General features: G+C 36.5%; 1 protein-coding gene across 1 annotated transcript; it reads left to right on the forward strand.

Moving 5' to 3' along the window:
- Window positions 1-1,473: 1,473 nt before the first annotated feature.
- Window positions 1,474-7,976, forward strand: LOC130991929 (uncharacterized). Its single transcript, XM_057916389.1, has 3 exons — window positions 1,474-1,627; window positions 6,282-7,136; window positions 7,252-7,976. The coding sequence occupies exons 2-3, from the start codon at window positions 6,291-6,293 to the stop codon at window positions 7,810-7,812; spliced, it is 1,407 nt and encodes a 468-aa protein (XP_057772372.1). The 5' UTR covers window positions 1,474-1,627; window positions 6,282-6,290; the 3' UTR covers window positions 7,813-7,976.
- The last annotated feature ends 6,840 nt before the right edge of the window (window positions 7,977-14,816 follow it).

Raw genomic sequence — 14,816 nt, forward strand, 5'->3', positions numbered from 1 at the left:
CCCCCTTTACGATAAGTTAGGATTTAATTATAAATGAGGCGGCTTCTAATAATTGACAGAAAATAATTAAATATTCTTTGGCTATGAGTTCGAATTAATTTATATGGTTGAACGGCACAGAGCTCTATTAGAACTATACCCCCAAAATTTCTCTGTAGTAATAAAAGAGTCATATATGTTAGAAATTAACATATTTATTTTAGAAATTAATAGTTTGATTGTTGTATGAAAGCATGCATTAATTAAGAAAAGCTAACATTTAAAAGCATGAATTCTAAAATGTACCGTCACTACATTTATCAATCACCTGTGACATTTTGGAAAACTAGCTACTATTTTCTATAACACACTTTCATGGAGATGGACCTCTCCACCAAGCCTATTAAATGGAGCGGGATGATTCGGACACTCAAGCGGTACATTATCTATTGTATATATAAATAAAAAAAAAAGTATGTGACAATCTTAAGGTATAAATTATCTAATATTAAGTGTATATTTTTCTAATATAAACCTAAATTCTAAACCCTAGTTAATACTATCACGGTATCAATTATCCATAATAGAAGATGTCACATTTAGCCCATGTTTGGTCTTGTGTTTTTGGAGGTTGAAAAGGGATTCAATTATTTGAATTCATTACTTGTTGTTTGATTTAGATAATGAATTAACTATTACCCTTATTTGATGGTAACTCGGTCACCCAATTTATTACTCCTCAAAATAGAGGAGAAACAAAAATAATGAAACCCCTTACTAGTGATTCATTTCCATTGTTAAATCAAACACTCAATAAAAATAATAGTTATTGTTATCATTGCACTCCTTTATTTGATTTCATTCTCTTTCTATTTCTCTACTTGAACAAACGAGCACTTAAAGACAATCGAAGACCTGAATTGTGAAGGACAAGTCTTCTCTCAGCCCATATTTGGTTGGGTGTTTTTGAAGGTTGAAAAAAGATTTAATTAATTGAATCCATTACTTATTAATGTTTGATTTGGATAATGAGTTAACCATTATCCTCACTTGAGATTAATCCAATTACTGAATTTGTTACCTCTCAAAATATAGAGGAAACAAAAGAAAGAGAGTATAATTCATTACTAGTGATTTCCTTTCCATTGTTAAACCAAACACTCAATAAAAATACTTATTGTTACTATATTCCACCACTTTATTTGATTTTTTTTTTCCATTCTTATACTTGAACCAAACGAGTAGTCCATCCTTAAAGGCATAAATATCAACGTCTTCCACATGTACACACAAAAGTATGGCATAATTGTCTACTCAGTCGGTAAAGAGAGACAAAATATTTGGCCGTACAAAGTTTTCCACATGCAGCATATCTTAAATTAATACTATACGTAGGTCCTCCACACATTTCTACTTTCTACTTTCTGTCATTACCCATTTTCCTTTGCTTTTCTATAATATTGTTTGATCCTCCTATGATTCATTCCATTAACACGACATGATTTTAAATTCACGTTTCAATTAAAACAACGGCCACAATTAAACACAGAGGATTAGACCCTCAAATTTATCTATAAATAGAGTCAAAGAAAACACCTTCTCAACACACCAAAATCAATTCTTCAACTCAATATCGATCGGCTCTTTTGTAAGTCTTAATTAATTTCTTAGACGGTGTTTCTTTTAAGTGATATATAATTCAAATATTTTTTTTTTTTGAGGAAGATATATAGTTCAAATATATAATATAGTTTCTACCTATCTACTATATATATATATATATATATATATATATATATATATAGGGTAGGGATCCATAGAGAATCCCCTTAAGTTAGAGAATAAAGAATCAATAACAGCTGTCTATTAAGTGGAAATGGACGGTTATGATAAATTCTTAGATTATAGTTTTATTTCGTGAATAAACATTTAAAAATTGGTTTTAATTAGTGGAGGATAGATGTGTATTTTTACCACCACGTAATTACCCCCCAAATACCCAAATCCCGTCAATCTCGGCACTCAATTATTTTTAAGAAAGTTATGGAAGAATATACACATATTTACCACACACACCAGCACACACATTTACACACACACACACACACACAGGGCACTGCCGCCCTTTTGCCCAGGCGAAGATGGCAGCCGCCAGCCACCTCGGCTCACCGCCTTCACCACAAGCACCTTCATATCCCTCGTCTCTCTGCCATGTATCTATTATTTCTTTTGGTTTTTTCGTTGTTGTTGCTCAGCGATTTCGAATTAGGGTTCTTTCTCGAAGACATCGGTTCTGCTGAAATCGAACAGGTAAGGCGATATGTTTCTAATTTTTATTCGAATTTTTGGTTGGGTTTTAGGGGTTTTGAATCGAACATGAATTAGGATTTTTGATTTATAATGGTTTTCGAAATTCAGATTGAATTTTTTTGTTGGATTTTAAATGTATTAAACGAAATATATATACGTATAACCGGAACATTGATTTATGTAGGTTAATGATTTTCAATAATTTGGGATTGAAAGTTTTGGAATGTATCCAGTTACATATTCAGTGTATTAGTGGATCTGTTCTTAATTTTATTGATTATGTTCGAAAATAATTCGTTTTCTTAATATCTTTGTATGTGAGAGTTTGCACATCGAAGAGGATGTTGAAGAAAGTAGGAGTCTTCGCCAATCAATGATCCCATACCGAATACTTGCATTACAATATGCGGTGTTTCTGTGCTCGAATTGTGTTAGGTTAATATGAAATATTGAATTTGTATAATGTTTATTTTTTATTCAGAAAATTTGTATTTTTATTCGACATCTTATAGTGACATATTCATTATACTGTATTCGTTGTATTAGTTAATTTATTCAGTTTCTTGTTTTACTTATTCGAATAATAACAAAGTGGTATTCGATGAATTTTTAATATTATTTTCTATAATTTTAGTGAATTATGCACTTAGTTTGTGTGTTATTCAGTATATCTTGTAGTTTATTTGTTAAATTTATATATTTATTCAGTACAATTTTAGTGAATAAACTTTCAATGTTTGCGAATAAAGTGAAAAATGTACTGAATATGTTACAAAATATGAAATAGAGACTCTGTTGAATGAACATTTAACTGATCTGAAAAATTTAACATATTAAACTGAATAAACTTTCTAGTTGTGCGAATAATATGAACAATCTACTGAATATGTTACAAAATATGAAATAATGTCGCAATTGCCCATTATTTAATCTAAAAAATAAATAAAATTAATGAAATGTCATCCATGAAATATAATTATTGTTTATAGTATTAAGAAAGTTATTCAGCAAATTACTATCCTTATTCGCAAAAAGATAATTCGTATTTAGGTACATTTAGAAAAATATTCAAATACAATATAATTATTGTTTATCGCACAAAGAAAGTTATTCAACAAAATAATATCTTTATTCGCAAACATATAATTCTTATTTAGGTACTATTTGAACAATATTTAAATACAATATAATTATTCGCAAAAATGCAATATGAATTACTAATTTTATTTAAGACTTAAATTCTGCATGCGTAATTAATTAATGGATTAATAAAAACTAGTATTTGCATCCCGTGCAATGCACGGTAAAATATTTTTTATTTTTTAAATTTATATATAAATTAATACTAATTTAATTATCATACTCATGAATATAATAAAATTTAAATTAAACTAAATATATTTGAATTTAATATTAAAAAATAAAATAATTTACAATTATAAATTTTGATATTATGAAAAGAAAAAAAAAGTTAAAAAATAAAAAATTCTAATAAAAAAGAATTAAAAATATTTTTTTAAAAAAAACATGAGAGATGAGAGAGAAATTTATAAGATTTTAATATTTAAACAAATTTAATTTGTATATTTTAAATCAAATATTTACATAAAATATATCAAATTAAAGCTCTTATCGTGATCTTTAATTTGATATGCATATTGAATATTTTATAATTAATCGAATTTCACAATTTTGGAAATAAATTAAAACAACAAATCAGAAGTTAAAATAATGGAAAATAAAAAGAATAATATAGTTAAAACATAAACCTTCAATTTTATTATAACTACAAAATTGCCATTCAATTTTGAAATTGATTTTCAATTGGAAACTGCCTTTTTAATATAGTATAGATATCAATTAGGTGAAGATTTTATCTATTCAGATATATTAATTTTTGATGAGTAAGAGGCTCGGCCATAATATGGTGACGAACATAATATAATGAACAACTCAATTAATGTGAAGGAATTTTATGATATCTCTGTTATTGTTACCGTTTAATTTATAGTCCCAATATTTAATTATACTGTTGATGGATTTAAAATAGTAAATTAATTTATTTATTTTTACACTACAAATCCAATTTTCATATATTATTAAAGACGTGAGTCTTTTTATATAGTGTTCTTAGATTTTGGCAAATTTGATTGTAAAAAAGAATAATTAAAGAAAGACAATACTCATTTTTGAGATAAGATCTAAAGAAATAATAATTAAAGAAAGACAATACTAATCTAAAAACAAGTATATAAAAAAAATGAATAAAACTAATTTCATCCATCTTCTGCGATAACAACAATGTAGGAATTATAAACTTTATTAAATTCAGTTTCATGGTTGAATAAAACGAAACTCAAACATAAAGTAGTAAAATTAATTTAATAAATAAACAATTACAAATGAATCATGAATATCTTCAAAACTCTAGCCAAAAATAAAAAGATTCGGTCAACCTTAAGTAAACCAAAGACGGTTACATTAAAAAAGAAAATTACTTTAATAACCTTAAACTAAAATTCGAACATATCTATTAGGATTAATATGGACGGTTAGATTGTATTAATCTAAGGGCTAGGATTCATTCTTCATTCTCTCTACATTTAGCCTTCTTTTTTGATCCCTTCCCTATATATATATATATATATATATATATATATATATATAGGGTTAGGTTATATTGAGAAGCTCAAATGTGTTGAGAAGTTGAGAAGCAATTTAATAGATGAACATGCCAATTAGTTTTTATGAACACGAGTTTGATCTGGGGTTCGATCATTGGCGGTGACGTATTTTTTAATAAATTAAATAGATTCGTATGTTCGTCAGTTGTATTTGGTATGTTCAAAGAATTTATTTATATAGTGTCTAATTACCATGTTCATCAAAATGTACTAACATGTTCATCTATTACATTGCTTCTCAACTTCTCAACACATTTGAGCTTCTCAATTGAACCAATTCCTATATATATATATGCCAATGTATAGATGTTTTTAAATTTCTTCTTGAAACAATTTACGTTTTACAATCATTTTGGGAAAATATTTGGTACTTGAGTTTTGTGTGTGATAGCGTAAAATATATGACTTGATTGATATAAAGTTATTATACAGCAATTTTAGAATACCAAAAATATGTATAAAAAACAAATGCTATGATATTAATGTTTAGCTATTATCGATCTTTTGATTCAGATGATATGTATTTTTAAAAAATGTTGTAATCTTATCATAAATGATCCTAATATATATACACACACACTAAATATTAAAGTGTTTATCAAAAGATTCCAGATGTATATTGTATAAATAGATAATTATATATTTCGAACGCTTAGGATTCATATTTGCTAAATGGATTCATGATTGAGGATTCGAAACTCATATATAGGTGACAAAAAAAAAATCAATTTTTAGAATTCATCATTTTCACAACAAATTCATATTAACGTTTGATATATAGAAAATTCAGATGAACCACTCCCTATATATACATATATAATTATTCTACTTTGTTTTCGTTTCTCTGAATTGGCTCATCACGTTTATATCACTTGTGACATTTCGGCAAGCAAGTATATTTAGAGGGTGTTTGGCTGAGCTTATAAATTCCTCAAAACAGCTTATAAGCTCCTCCAAAGTGTTTGGCAAAATAAGTTCATCTACCCCAACTTATTTTTTTATAATTTCGTATGCAACAATCATTTTACAAATATTTTTCAACTATAATTTATTATTTTCATTATATATCATTCAAGTTCATTTTTCTTCGATTTTCTCTCTCTAAAAAAATATTTTCTCTCTCTAGCTTATAAGTTCAATTATCCAAACACTTTGACAACTTATAAACTTAAAAATTAAATCTTATAAGCTTAAAATAAGCTTAGCCAAACACCCTCTTAGTTTACCAAACTATTTTCTATAACAACCATATATTATTCTCGACCTGTTTTGTAAAAATAATCACAGAAGAGAGTGTTACATTTTCAGATTGGAGATATGACAACTCTGGCGGCAGACGCAATTCCAAGATTCATTGTGATGAAATCAAAACCATATAGTGATAAAGGGCATGCATACTTCAAGGCAGATGCAAAGGGCAGTGGTGGGTCCGTAGTTCTGGGTGAAGCCGACGTGTTCAGCACGCTCGTGAAGATGGAGGCCGAGCGATCAACGAGCGACAACAAATACATCAGCCTGCGATTTGGTTACTCCAATAGATATTGGGTGCTCAAGGCAAACAGCAACTTGATTGTGGCGGAGTCCGACCAGCCCGATGAAGACACGACGAAGCCAACATGTACACTGTTCGAGGCAGTCAAGGTAGATGATTTCTTCTACTTGATTCACGTTCAGAGCGGAGGGCGTGTGTTGATAGATAGCAAAACCTTGCATTTCTTCTTGAAATCAGACGTCAAAAGTGATGAAGGTTACCTAACTTTTGTGGATTGGGATTCACTAGTGAAACTGCCTCCGCGTGTGGCGTTCAAAGGGGATAACGGAAAGTATCTCGGAACTATGATCGCCATATTAAACTTTACGTATGACGATCCAAACGCCGAAGCTTCGATCTACGTGGTCGAGCAGAGCCCGGACGGAAATGTCCGAATAAAATGGGGTGTGGCTGATGAACAATATTGGTACTGGGCACAAGACAATAACGATTTGATAGAGGTCGATCCTGTAAGTCAGGGGAATCAGTTCTGGCCGGTCAAAATGGACGAAAACTCAATCGCGCTCCGCAGCATTTATAACAAACAATTCTGCCGGCATCTCTCTAATGATGTGTACCTGGATTGTCTGAGCGCGTCGGCTCCCACTATCACAAAGCAGGCAATAATGCAGGTTAGGGGAGTCTGAATGTTAGTATAATTTATATTTAAATACTAATTATCGAATCCAATCAAATATCACCTGATGATCATGTGCTGATTAATTAACAACACTATTAATATTGCAGGTGCAAGAACTAGTGTTGGATAGGAAGATGACCAACGTCAAGTACCAGATGGAGTATGGCCGTATCTTCAACGAGCAGCCTTACCTGGGGGGGACGTCTCAGCTGACCAACGAAGCCGAAGAGGAGGCTTCTATGTCAGTCTCGATTACGTACACAGACGAGAAAACTTCCACTTTTACCGGTGGCTTCTCGCTGACGGCGGGTGTTTCCGCCTCTATCGAAGCTGGCGTTCCCCTCATCGAGAAAGCAACGATTACAGTCAATTATTCGGCAACTGCGACGTTCGAGTGGAGCACTGAAACCAAAACTTCAACATCAGTTACGGCTTCTGGTACAGTTCCTGTGCCTGGGAGGAGCACGGTTACGGTTGAATACGTGGGAACCAAGGGCACCTGCAATATTCCGTTTTCTTACACTCAGGCAGACAAGAGCTCCACTGACGGCCACACTACTTATACTGAGGTGAGTGATGGTGTTTACACTGGCGTCAATTGTTACAACTTCTACTTTACCGTCACATCAGTTGAGCCGCTCCCAGCCTCTTCTTTATCTTTATTCTAATAAAATCATTTCCACAAAAGTGTTGTTTAATATTGTACGTATCCATCCTTTTCCAGTACGGGATTCCTCAATGCTTTGTTTAATGTTTTTGTATTTCTATTTCTTGTAATTTTGTGTTGTTGCAATTTCTTATTTTATATAATATCGAGGCCAGGCAAGCCCACTATTATATAGGAGTATTGGCCAATAAATACATCAACTTTCCCAATTTTCTAGAATATAACATCACCTTTAGTTTTTGCTCCATAATACACCACTTTTATTATTTTTCTGATTTCTCCCATAAGAATTTCTGAAAAATTCTAAAACTACCCCAAACATAATCAAAATTACAGAATAACCCCATAACAATTAAAGCAAGACAGAATACCCATATAATGATTTTAAAACAGTTTAACAATTAATCAGGCCCAACATGCTTCCGTAACACTTCGAAATAAATCTTAAATTTAACCAACATTATACCTTTGTCGACTGGTCTTCTTCAGGAGTCGGTCTTGTTGCTTTTTACGGCTCGTCTGCCCACCCGGCACGCACCAACCACACACTCGCAAGAGATGGTTGCAACCCTTCTCCTTCACTAAGTGCCGACTAAATACTTTGTTGGAAAATAAAGAAAATATTTTTACTCAACCCGGAATAGTTGGACAAAAACTAAGCGTTTATAGAGGATTTATATAATAATTAATTTATTTCATAAAATATTCCCCAAGGGAGGAGACAACTTGTTTTAGCTACTCATAGTAGCTAATACTTGTGTACATAAAATAAAAGAAACTAAAACGAAAAGACTTTGAAAATAAAATTACAAAGATAATTTCTAGAGAGAGGAAGTTGTGTGTGTGAAAGTGTTGTGATTTTTCCCGATATCTTCTTCTCTCCAGCACTTGTGGTTTTATAGAGGTCTGATTCCCTCTATTATTGCTTGGTAGTTGGCCTCGGATGCTATCTTCGTGGCCAGCTTGCTTGAAATTGACAGCCACCTTCTTTTGTTGGCTATTATTGCCGTCACTTGTTGGTGTTGTCACATGTGCTGGGCCTTTCCTTTATCGCTTTGTGATAATGCTGGTAGGGCCGGCTGCTTTCTTTCCACTCACATTTGTCCTGGAACGCTGAGTGGTCCTCCTGTCATTCCACCCACTTTTGTCGTTTCTTTTGTGGGTGCGATCCTTGCTGTGAATCACATGATTCACTCTTCTCTGTCGGCCACCTTACTTTTTTGGTGCCCGAGGGGTCCTCCCCTTTGGAGTCTGATGCTTGTCGTGTTCATCAGACCGGAACCTCCTTCTGTCTGGTTTCGGGAAGAAACCTTTGCCGAATTCTGGTTCCTTCTGCGTCGAACATTGATCGCAGATTCTCTCGATCCACTGGCCCGAATGAGCCATGTTGCAGAATTTGCGACGAGTCTCTTTGCTCCCCGCCATCTTGTTGTCCCAAATCGTTTGCCTCTTCTTCTCGAAAGATTTTTCGGCAAACTCAGTTGTTGTTCCTGTCATTGTGTTGACCAGGAACGTTCCCAGATCTGAACTCTGAAAGAATTTAAACCTGGACTTCATTTTGTCCATCTCTGTGAGACAGACCCAAAGACCCCATGCTCGTCTCGTGGAGATTTGATCCTCCGTAAATGTTGAGGCGATTGGGACTTGAAAATCAGGAACTTTGATCCGGTTCAAGGCTCCTGTATCTGGTCTTCGAAGCTTAATAAAATGAAAAGCTTCATAGACTCCTTTTCCGACAGGTTCTGGTGCTGCGCTGAAGAAGTACAGTTCCAGAACGTCTCCCCGTTTAAGGGACTCGTTGTTCTCCCAGGCTTCAAACACTGTTCTCTGGATCCACTTGGGTAGACCCTTGATTTCGTTGAAGGCTGGAGCAGTGGTATAAACTGAGGCCAAAGCCCCAAACTCATACCATTCCTTGATGTGGTCTGGATTAGCTCCTGGAGTTGTCCAGATCCTAGGGTATCTCCCTGCAACATCAACCCGGCAATTTCCCGGATTAATGCCCTTTCTCGTAATGAGTTTCTCCCATCTGTTTTGATAAATCTGCCAAGAAGGAGAAATATCAACAAAATTAGTATCAACCTTAAGTTGGCCAGTCATCGGCCTAAGATTGATCTCTCCCTCTTTTACCCCAGAGGTGGAGGGTTGACATGTTGATTCAGGGTGTGACCCCTTAACAACATCTTTTCCTTGAGCGTCCGGCTGTGAAGCCATTCTCTCAGGACTTGTGCTAGGGGTACTTGAATCCCCTGCTACAGGTAATCCGCCCTGTACGGAAAGCATTGCTTTAGCCCGATTTTCACGGACAACGCGCAAGAGCGGCTTGCTGAGTACCTCCTGAAGATTGAACATCTTCATGAAGCAATCATCGATTTGGTTGGATACTTGGGCTTCGTCAGCCGCTTGTATCTTTCCAGCTTGTTTAGTGTGTAGTACACACTTCTCCCATTCTTGTTGTAGCAGCTCTAGACTTGCAAAGAGCTGCCCCTGTATTGCCTCGATGGCCTCCACTTCAGGGAGCTCCATCCCTTGTAAGGAAATCTGCAAGAACATTCTGATCAGATTTCAAAACGACAATATCATAATCATATTATTGACATTCGGCTTGCCATCTAAGCAATCTAGATTTTTCAGGCTTAGATTCAATCTTTTTTGTTAAGAAAGCTTTAACGTTAGTGTTATCTACTTTCAAAACAAATTTCTTAGCAAGTAAGAAAAGCGGCCATTTTTTAAACGCCTTTCGCACTGCAAAGAATTCCTTTTCATTGATGTGCCATCGCACAGCTTCGTCATCGGAAAAGAGACCGCTACAGTATCTGCAAGGTTCTTCTCCATAGGGGGTGATCTTTGTAAGCACTGCTGCCCACCAGAAATCACTCGCGTCTGTATAGAGGACAAGGTCATCCTCATCTTGTGGTATTGAAAGTTTTGGGAGATTATGACAAATCTCTTTTAACTTCTTCATACCCTCCCGATGCTCTTCTTTCCAAATAAATGGAGCATCTTTCTTCAGCAACGGACTGAAGACTTTCCGGTACTCTGCAAGATTTTTGATAAACATTCCTGCAAAGTTAACAACTCCGAGAAAGCTTTGGAGCTGCTTCTTTTCTTTGAGATCCTCCGGAAATCCCTGGACCTTTTCCACAATATGATCTTGTAGAATTATCCCAGATTCGTCGATCTCGATCCCCAGAAACTCCATCTTCTGGGTAGCTATGACTGCCTTCTTTTCAGACAGCACAAGTCCTTCTTGCTGACAAACATCCGCAAAGATCTCCAGATGTCTGACATGTTCATGAATGTTTTTTGATGCAATAAGGATGTCATCAATATAAACAAACATAAACGAAGAATAATCTTTGAAGAGATTATCCATTTTCCTTTGGAATATCTGAGGCGCGTTGGCTAGCCCCATTGGCATGACATTCCAGACATAATGTCCTTGTGGAGTTGAGAAGGCTGTGAACTTCTTACTCCCTTCCTCCATGCGAATCTGGTAGAAACCTGATTTGCAATCGAACTTTGAGAATACCCTTGCACTTCTGATGCAGTTGATGAGGTGTTCTCTGCTTGGGATAAAATATCCGTCAAACTCAAGAATGTCATTAATCCATTTGTAATTAATAACCAGTCTTGGTTTTCCTCGCTTGATCTCCCCATGATTTCTCACCAGAAATCCAGGACTGCTGTAAGGCGACTTCCCTGGTTCGATCAGCTTCAAATCAAGGTGTTCCTTGATTATGCTCCTCATATCCTGTTGATCTTGAGTATTCATCAGGATAGGTCTGAACCTAACAAACTCATGCTCCTTTCCAGTTTTAACTGTTAGGGTAGCTTTGAGCTGGTTCTTGTCCCACCATGCCAAAGGATTCTCATGGTAACACTTCTGAATCCTCCTCTTGACATCGGCTATGGACACCTGTTCTTCTTCCTTGATATCTGTATGTGATATCAGGGATGCTTTGAGGATTTGAGTTTCTTCCTCGGAGAGATTTGGGAATCCCTCAGTTCTGCATTTGAGCAAAACTTCTCCGAATCTCCTTTGATCCTTCATTTGGGGTCTCCGGAGTCTGCCATCATCACCACGCTTGCTGCGAAAGTTGATTGGCATCGAGCGATGAAAAGCTCCCTTGAGCCTTTGCACAATGATTTTGTGGTCACAGTTGGTTGTGAACACTAGCCTCCTGGCTTCATTGTCTTGTACGTACCTTTTGAAGCTTTGCAGAAAATTATTTCCGAATAATATATCTGCTCCGGTATCATGGAAATAAATTGGTGGAGTCTTGACCTTGTACCAAGGTGTCTGTCCTGCTCCGCCGATCAATATTTCTGTCTGTTTTACTCCCTTTGATAAGAGTAAAATCTTCTTGGAGAAATCTCTTCCTGCAATTCGAGGTAGATCTTCTTCCACTTCTGCTGGAAAGACTCCTCGTTTTGCTGTACAGATTCCTGCTCCTGAATCTACATAAGCAGCAAAATATTCTGCTTTGTATTTCTCATATAGCATCCCCACAGAGATGTATATTGAGAATGGACTTGTCATTGGATCATTACTCTTTGGCGCCCAATGGTAATCTCCATTCCTCCTGCTTTCCATGACCATGGTTTATATTTGTCAAGGAAATTTCGTCCTAAAATTAGGACATCTGCATCTTGTCCGGCTTGGCCTTCGGTCTGAATTTCAAAACCTCCAATCTCCAGAGTTCCGATGTATCGGTTGTCGCCTGGATTTGCCAGATAATACAACATACTGCAGGGAAACTTGTTTTCCATACTTGTTGTATCAATTCTTGTGGAAACCTGTCTCCATCCTTCGGGGCATTTGAATTTGACCCTCATTTCTGGGACTGGTGTTTCCTGGATCGCCCTTCTCTCATAGGAATGAGAGAAACTTCTTGTTATAGGCCCTGTAGTTAGCCTATTTCCTTGGAATGATAGCCTGGGTGCTCCCAGTCTGAGACTCTGGGTATGGCTAAGCACTGGTTTGTCTCCAACATCGATGTCGATTTCCCTGATCCGGGGAATTTCCACTCGGTTTGGAGGGGCTGCTTTGGCTACTTCCTTGAATATTTCTGGAATTTCAATAAATTCTTTTCCCAGAAATAACTCTGTATGATGGGAATTTGATAGGGCATACGAGACTTGATAAGTCAGTGAGTATGGCCTATTTCCATCTGTCATGTACTCCTTCTTTTTGTAGTCCTGATAGAGAGTCAGGGCTCGGCTGAAGGATGAATCTTGTAGATTATAAGCGGTTTGTGGATAGAACTCGGTTATAATCTTCTTGGCATAGAGATTGCCCGAAAAAGCTCCAAGCACTGATTCTCTGGCTTCTCTGACCCTTTTGTCGCAGAGTGCGATATCAATTGGTTGGTCTGTCCCTGGGGAAAGGGAAGATTTGATTACCAACTGAATTGCTCCAATATGAATCCATTTCATCGTGCTTGCGACTTCTGGCTTCATTTTCTTGAGATCCTGCCTAATATTTTCGGCCGGAACCAGCTGGATTTCCACCTGGTTACTTGTGATCTCAATTGGAAGCGCCGTTTCTTGGCTTGTGACGCCAAAATAGACATGATGCTTCCTCTTGGTTGGAATCAAGCTATTAAGAACTCGATTCAATCTTCCATTGGAAAACCCCTGGTAGGTTTGAACCTCTTCGGTTTCCTTCTTAAGTTTTCTCACGAGCTTCTTCACCACTTCTTCTTGTGGAATCAGGAAATGGCTAGTAAATCCATTCTGATCCTCCTTCTGGGTGTGGTGGACCTCGTGCTCCTCTTTAGTCTGACTCGTCTCCGGTTGATCCATCGGTCATCTCCGAATCCTCAGAACTAAAGACCTCTTCTTGCTCATATATACTCTCGTCAGAGGATATATCTTCGAATTGATACACGGGTATCAATTTCTGGTGGTAGATAGCGTCTTCGATATCCGGGGTGGATTCGAATCTTCTTATCTTCCTTTTCTCGTTGTCTGGGCAATTGGTTGAAATATGCCCCTTTGCACCGCACGTCCAGCAGTTGCAATCCTTGAAACTTTCATTTGCTTTGGTCTGAGTGCGCCTGAAAGTTTTTCTCGCCGGGATTCTCTTTTGATTTGAGAATCGGTTTCTGGATGGTCCGCTCCGTTGGCCTGACTTGTAAGAGCGTGCCTTTTGTCTGGTCCACATAGTTCTTGGCTTCCAAGAACTTCTTCTGGACTTTCTTTCATAGGGTTGGTACCTATGTTTCTTTCGGCTCCTCCTTTGATACAACAACTCAGCACCAATTTCTGTTGGAAGGTCAATGTTGTCGCACATCAATGGGGATTTCTTGTTGAGCCTCCTCAATTTCTTGAGATTTCTCAGGTCCGCCGCCTTCTGGCACCATTCGGACAGCTTCTTGTGGACATAAGACATCCTTCTTGAGGCACTATCAAGAGGATATTCTCCCGGTGACACGTACTCGTTGATGAGCATTTCCCTCCATGGACTTGGAAACTTTGTGAAAAAGAGGTCCTTGGCGGTTTGAGCATCAACTACCCCCATATGAACATATAGGGTATAAAGGCGTAGAAATTCATCAAGAGCTTTTGGCTCTAGCACCATTAATCTTAGATTGTAAAGTGCCTGATGATATTTCTTGCGCTTCTCCTCTGCGGATCCCTCGAAAAAACCCATTCCCAAGAAATGGATCTTAATCTGTTTAGTAGCTTCCTTAATGATGTCATAAGGTTTTGTGCTAGTAAACAGTTCTTCCCTTGCTGAGATGTCGATTTTATCCCAGTATTGTTTTGCCATTCCTGCCAGACTTGCTTCGAAGATTTTGGCAAACTCCTTTTTATCGTACTCAATTGTGGTAACTACGATATTCAAAGCTGAAGCCCATTCGTCGATGAGATCCTCCCAATCTTTGAAACTGGCTTCGTCGAGGTTGAGAATCAATCCATATGGATGGATTGGTTCAAGTGTGGCCTTTCCTACAGGAGTATCCCGCATCTGTGGCCTGCGTCTTTTGGTTCGCTGAT

This window comes from Salvia miltiorrhiza, chromosome 1, assembly GCF_028751815.1.
Source record: "Salvia miltiorrhiza cultivar Shanhuang (shh) chromosome 1, IMPLAD_Smil_shh, whole genome shotgun sequence".
In the NCBI taxonomy this organism is placed as follows: Eukaryota; Viridiplantae; Streptophyta; class Magnoliopsida; order Lamiales; family Lamiaceae; genus Salvia; species Salvia miltiorrhiza.

Coding starts and splice junctions, on each gene's coding strand:
- LOC130991929 (XM_057916389.1), top strand. CDS start 6,291: ATGACAACTCTGGCGGCAGACGCAATTCCAAGATTCATTGTGATGAAA. Junction 7,137..7,251: donor CAAAGCAGGCAATAATGCAG/GTTAGGGGAGTC, acceptor TTAATATTGCAG/GTGCAAGAACTAGTGTTGGA.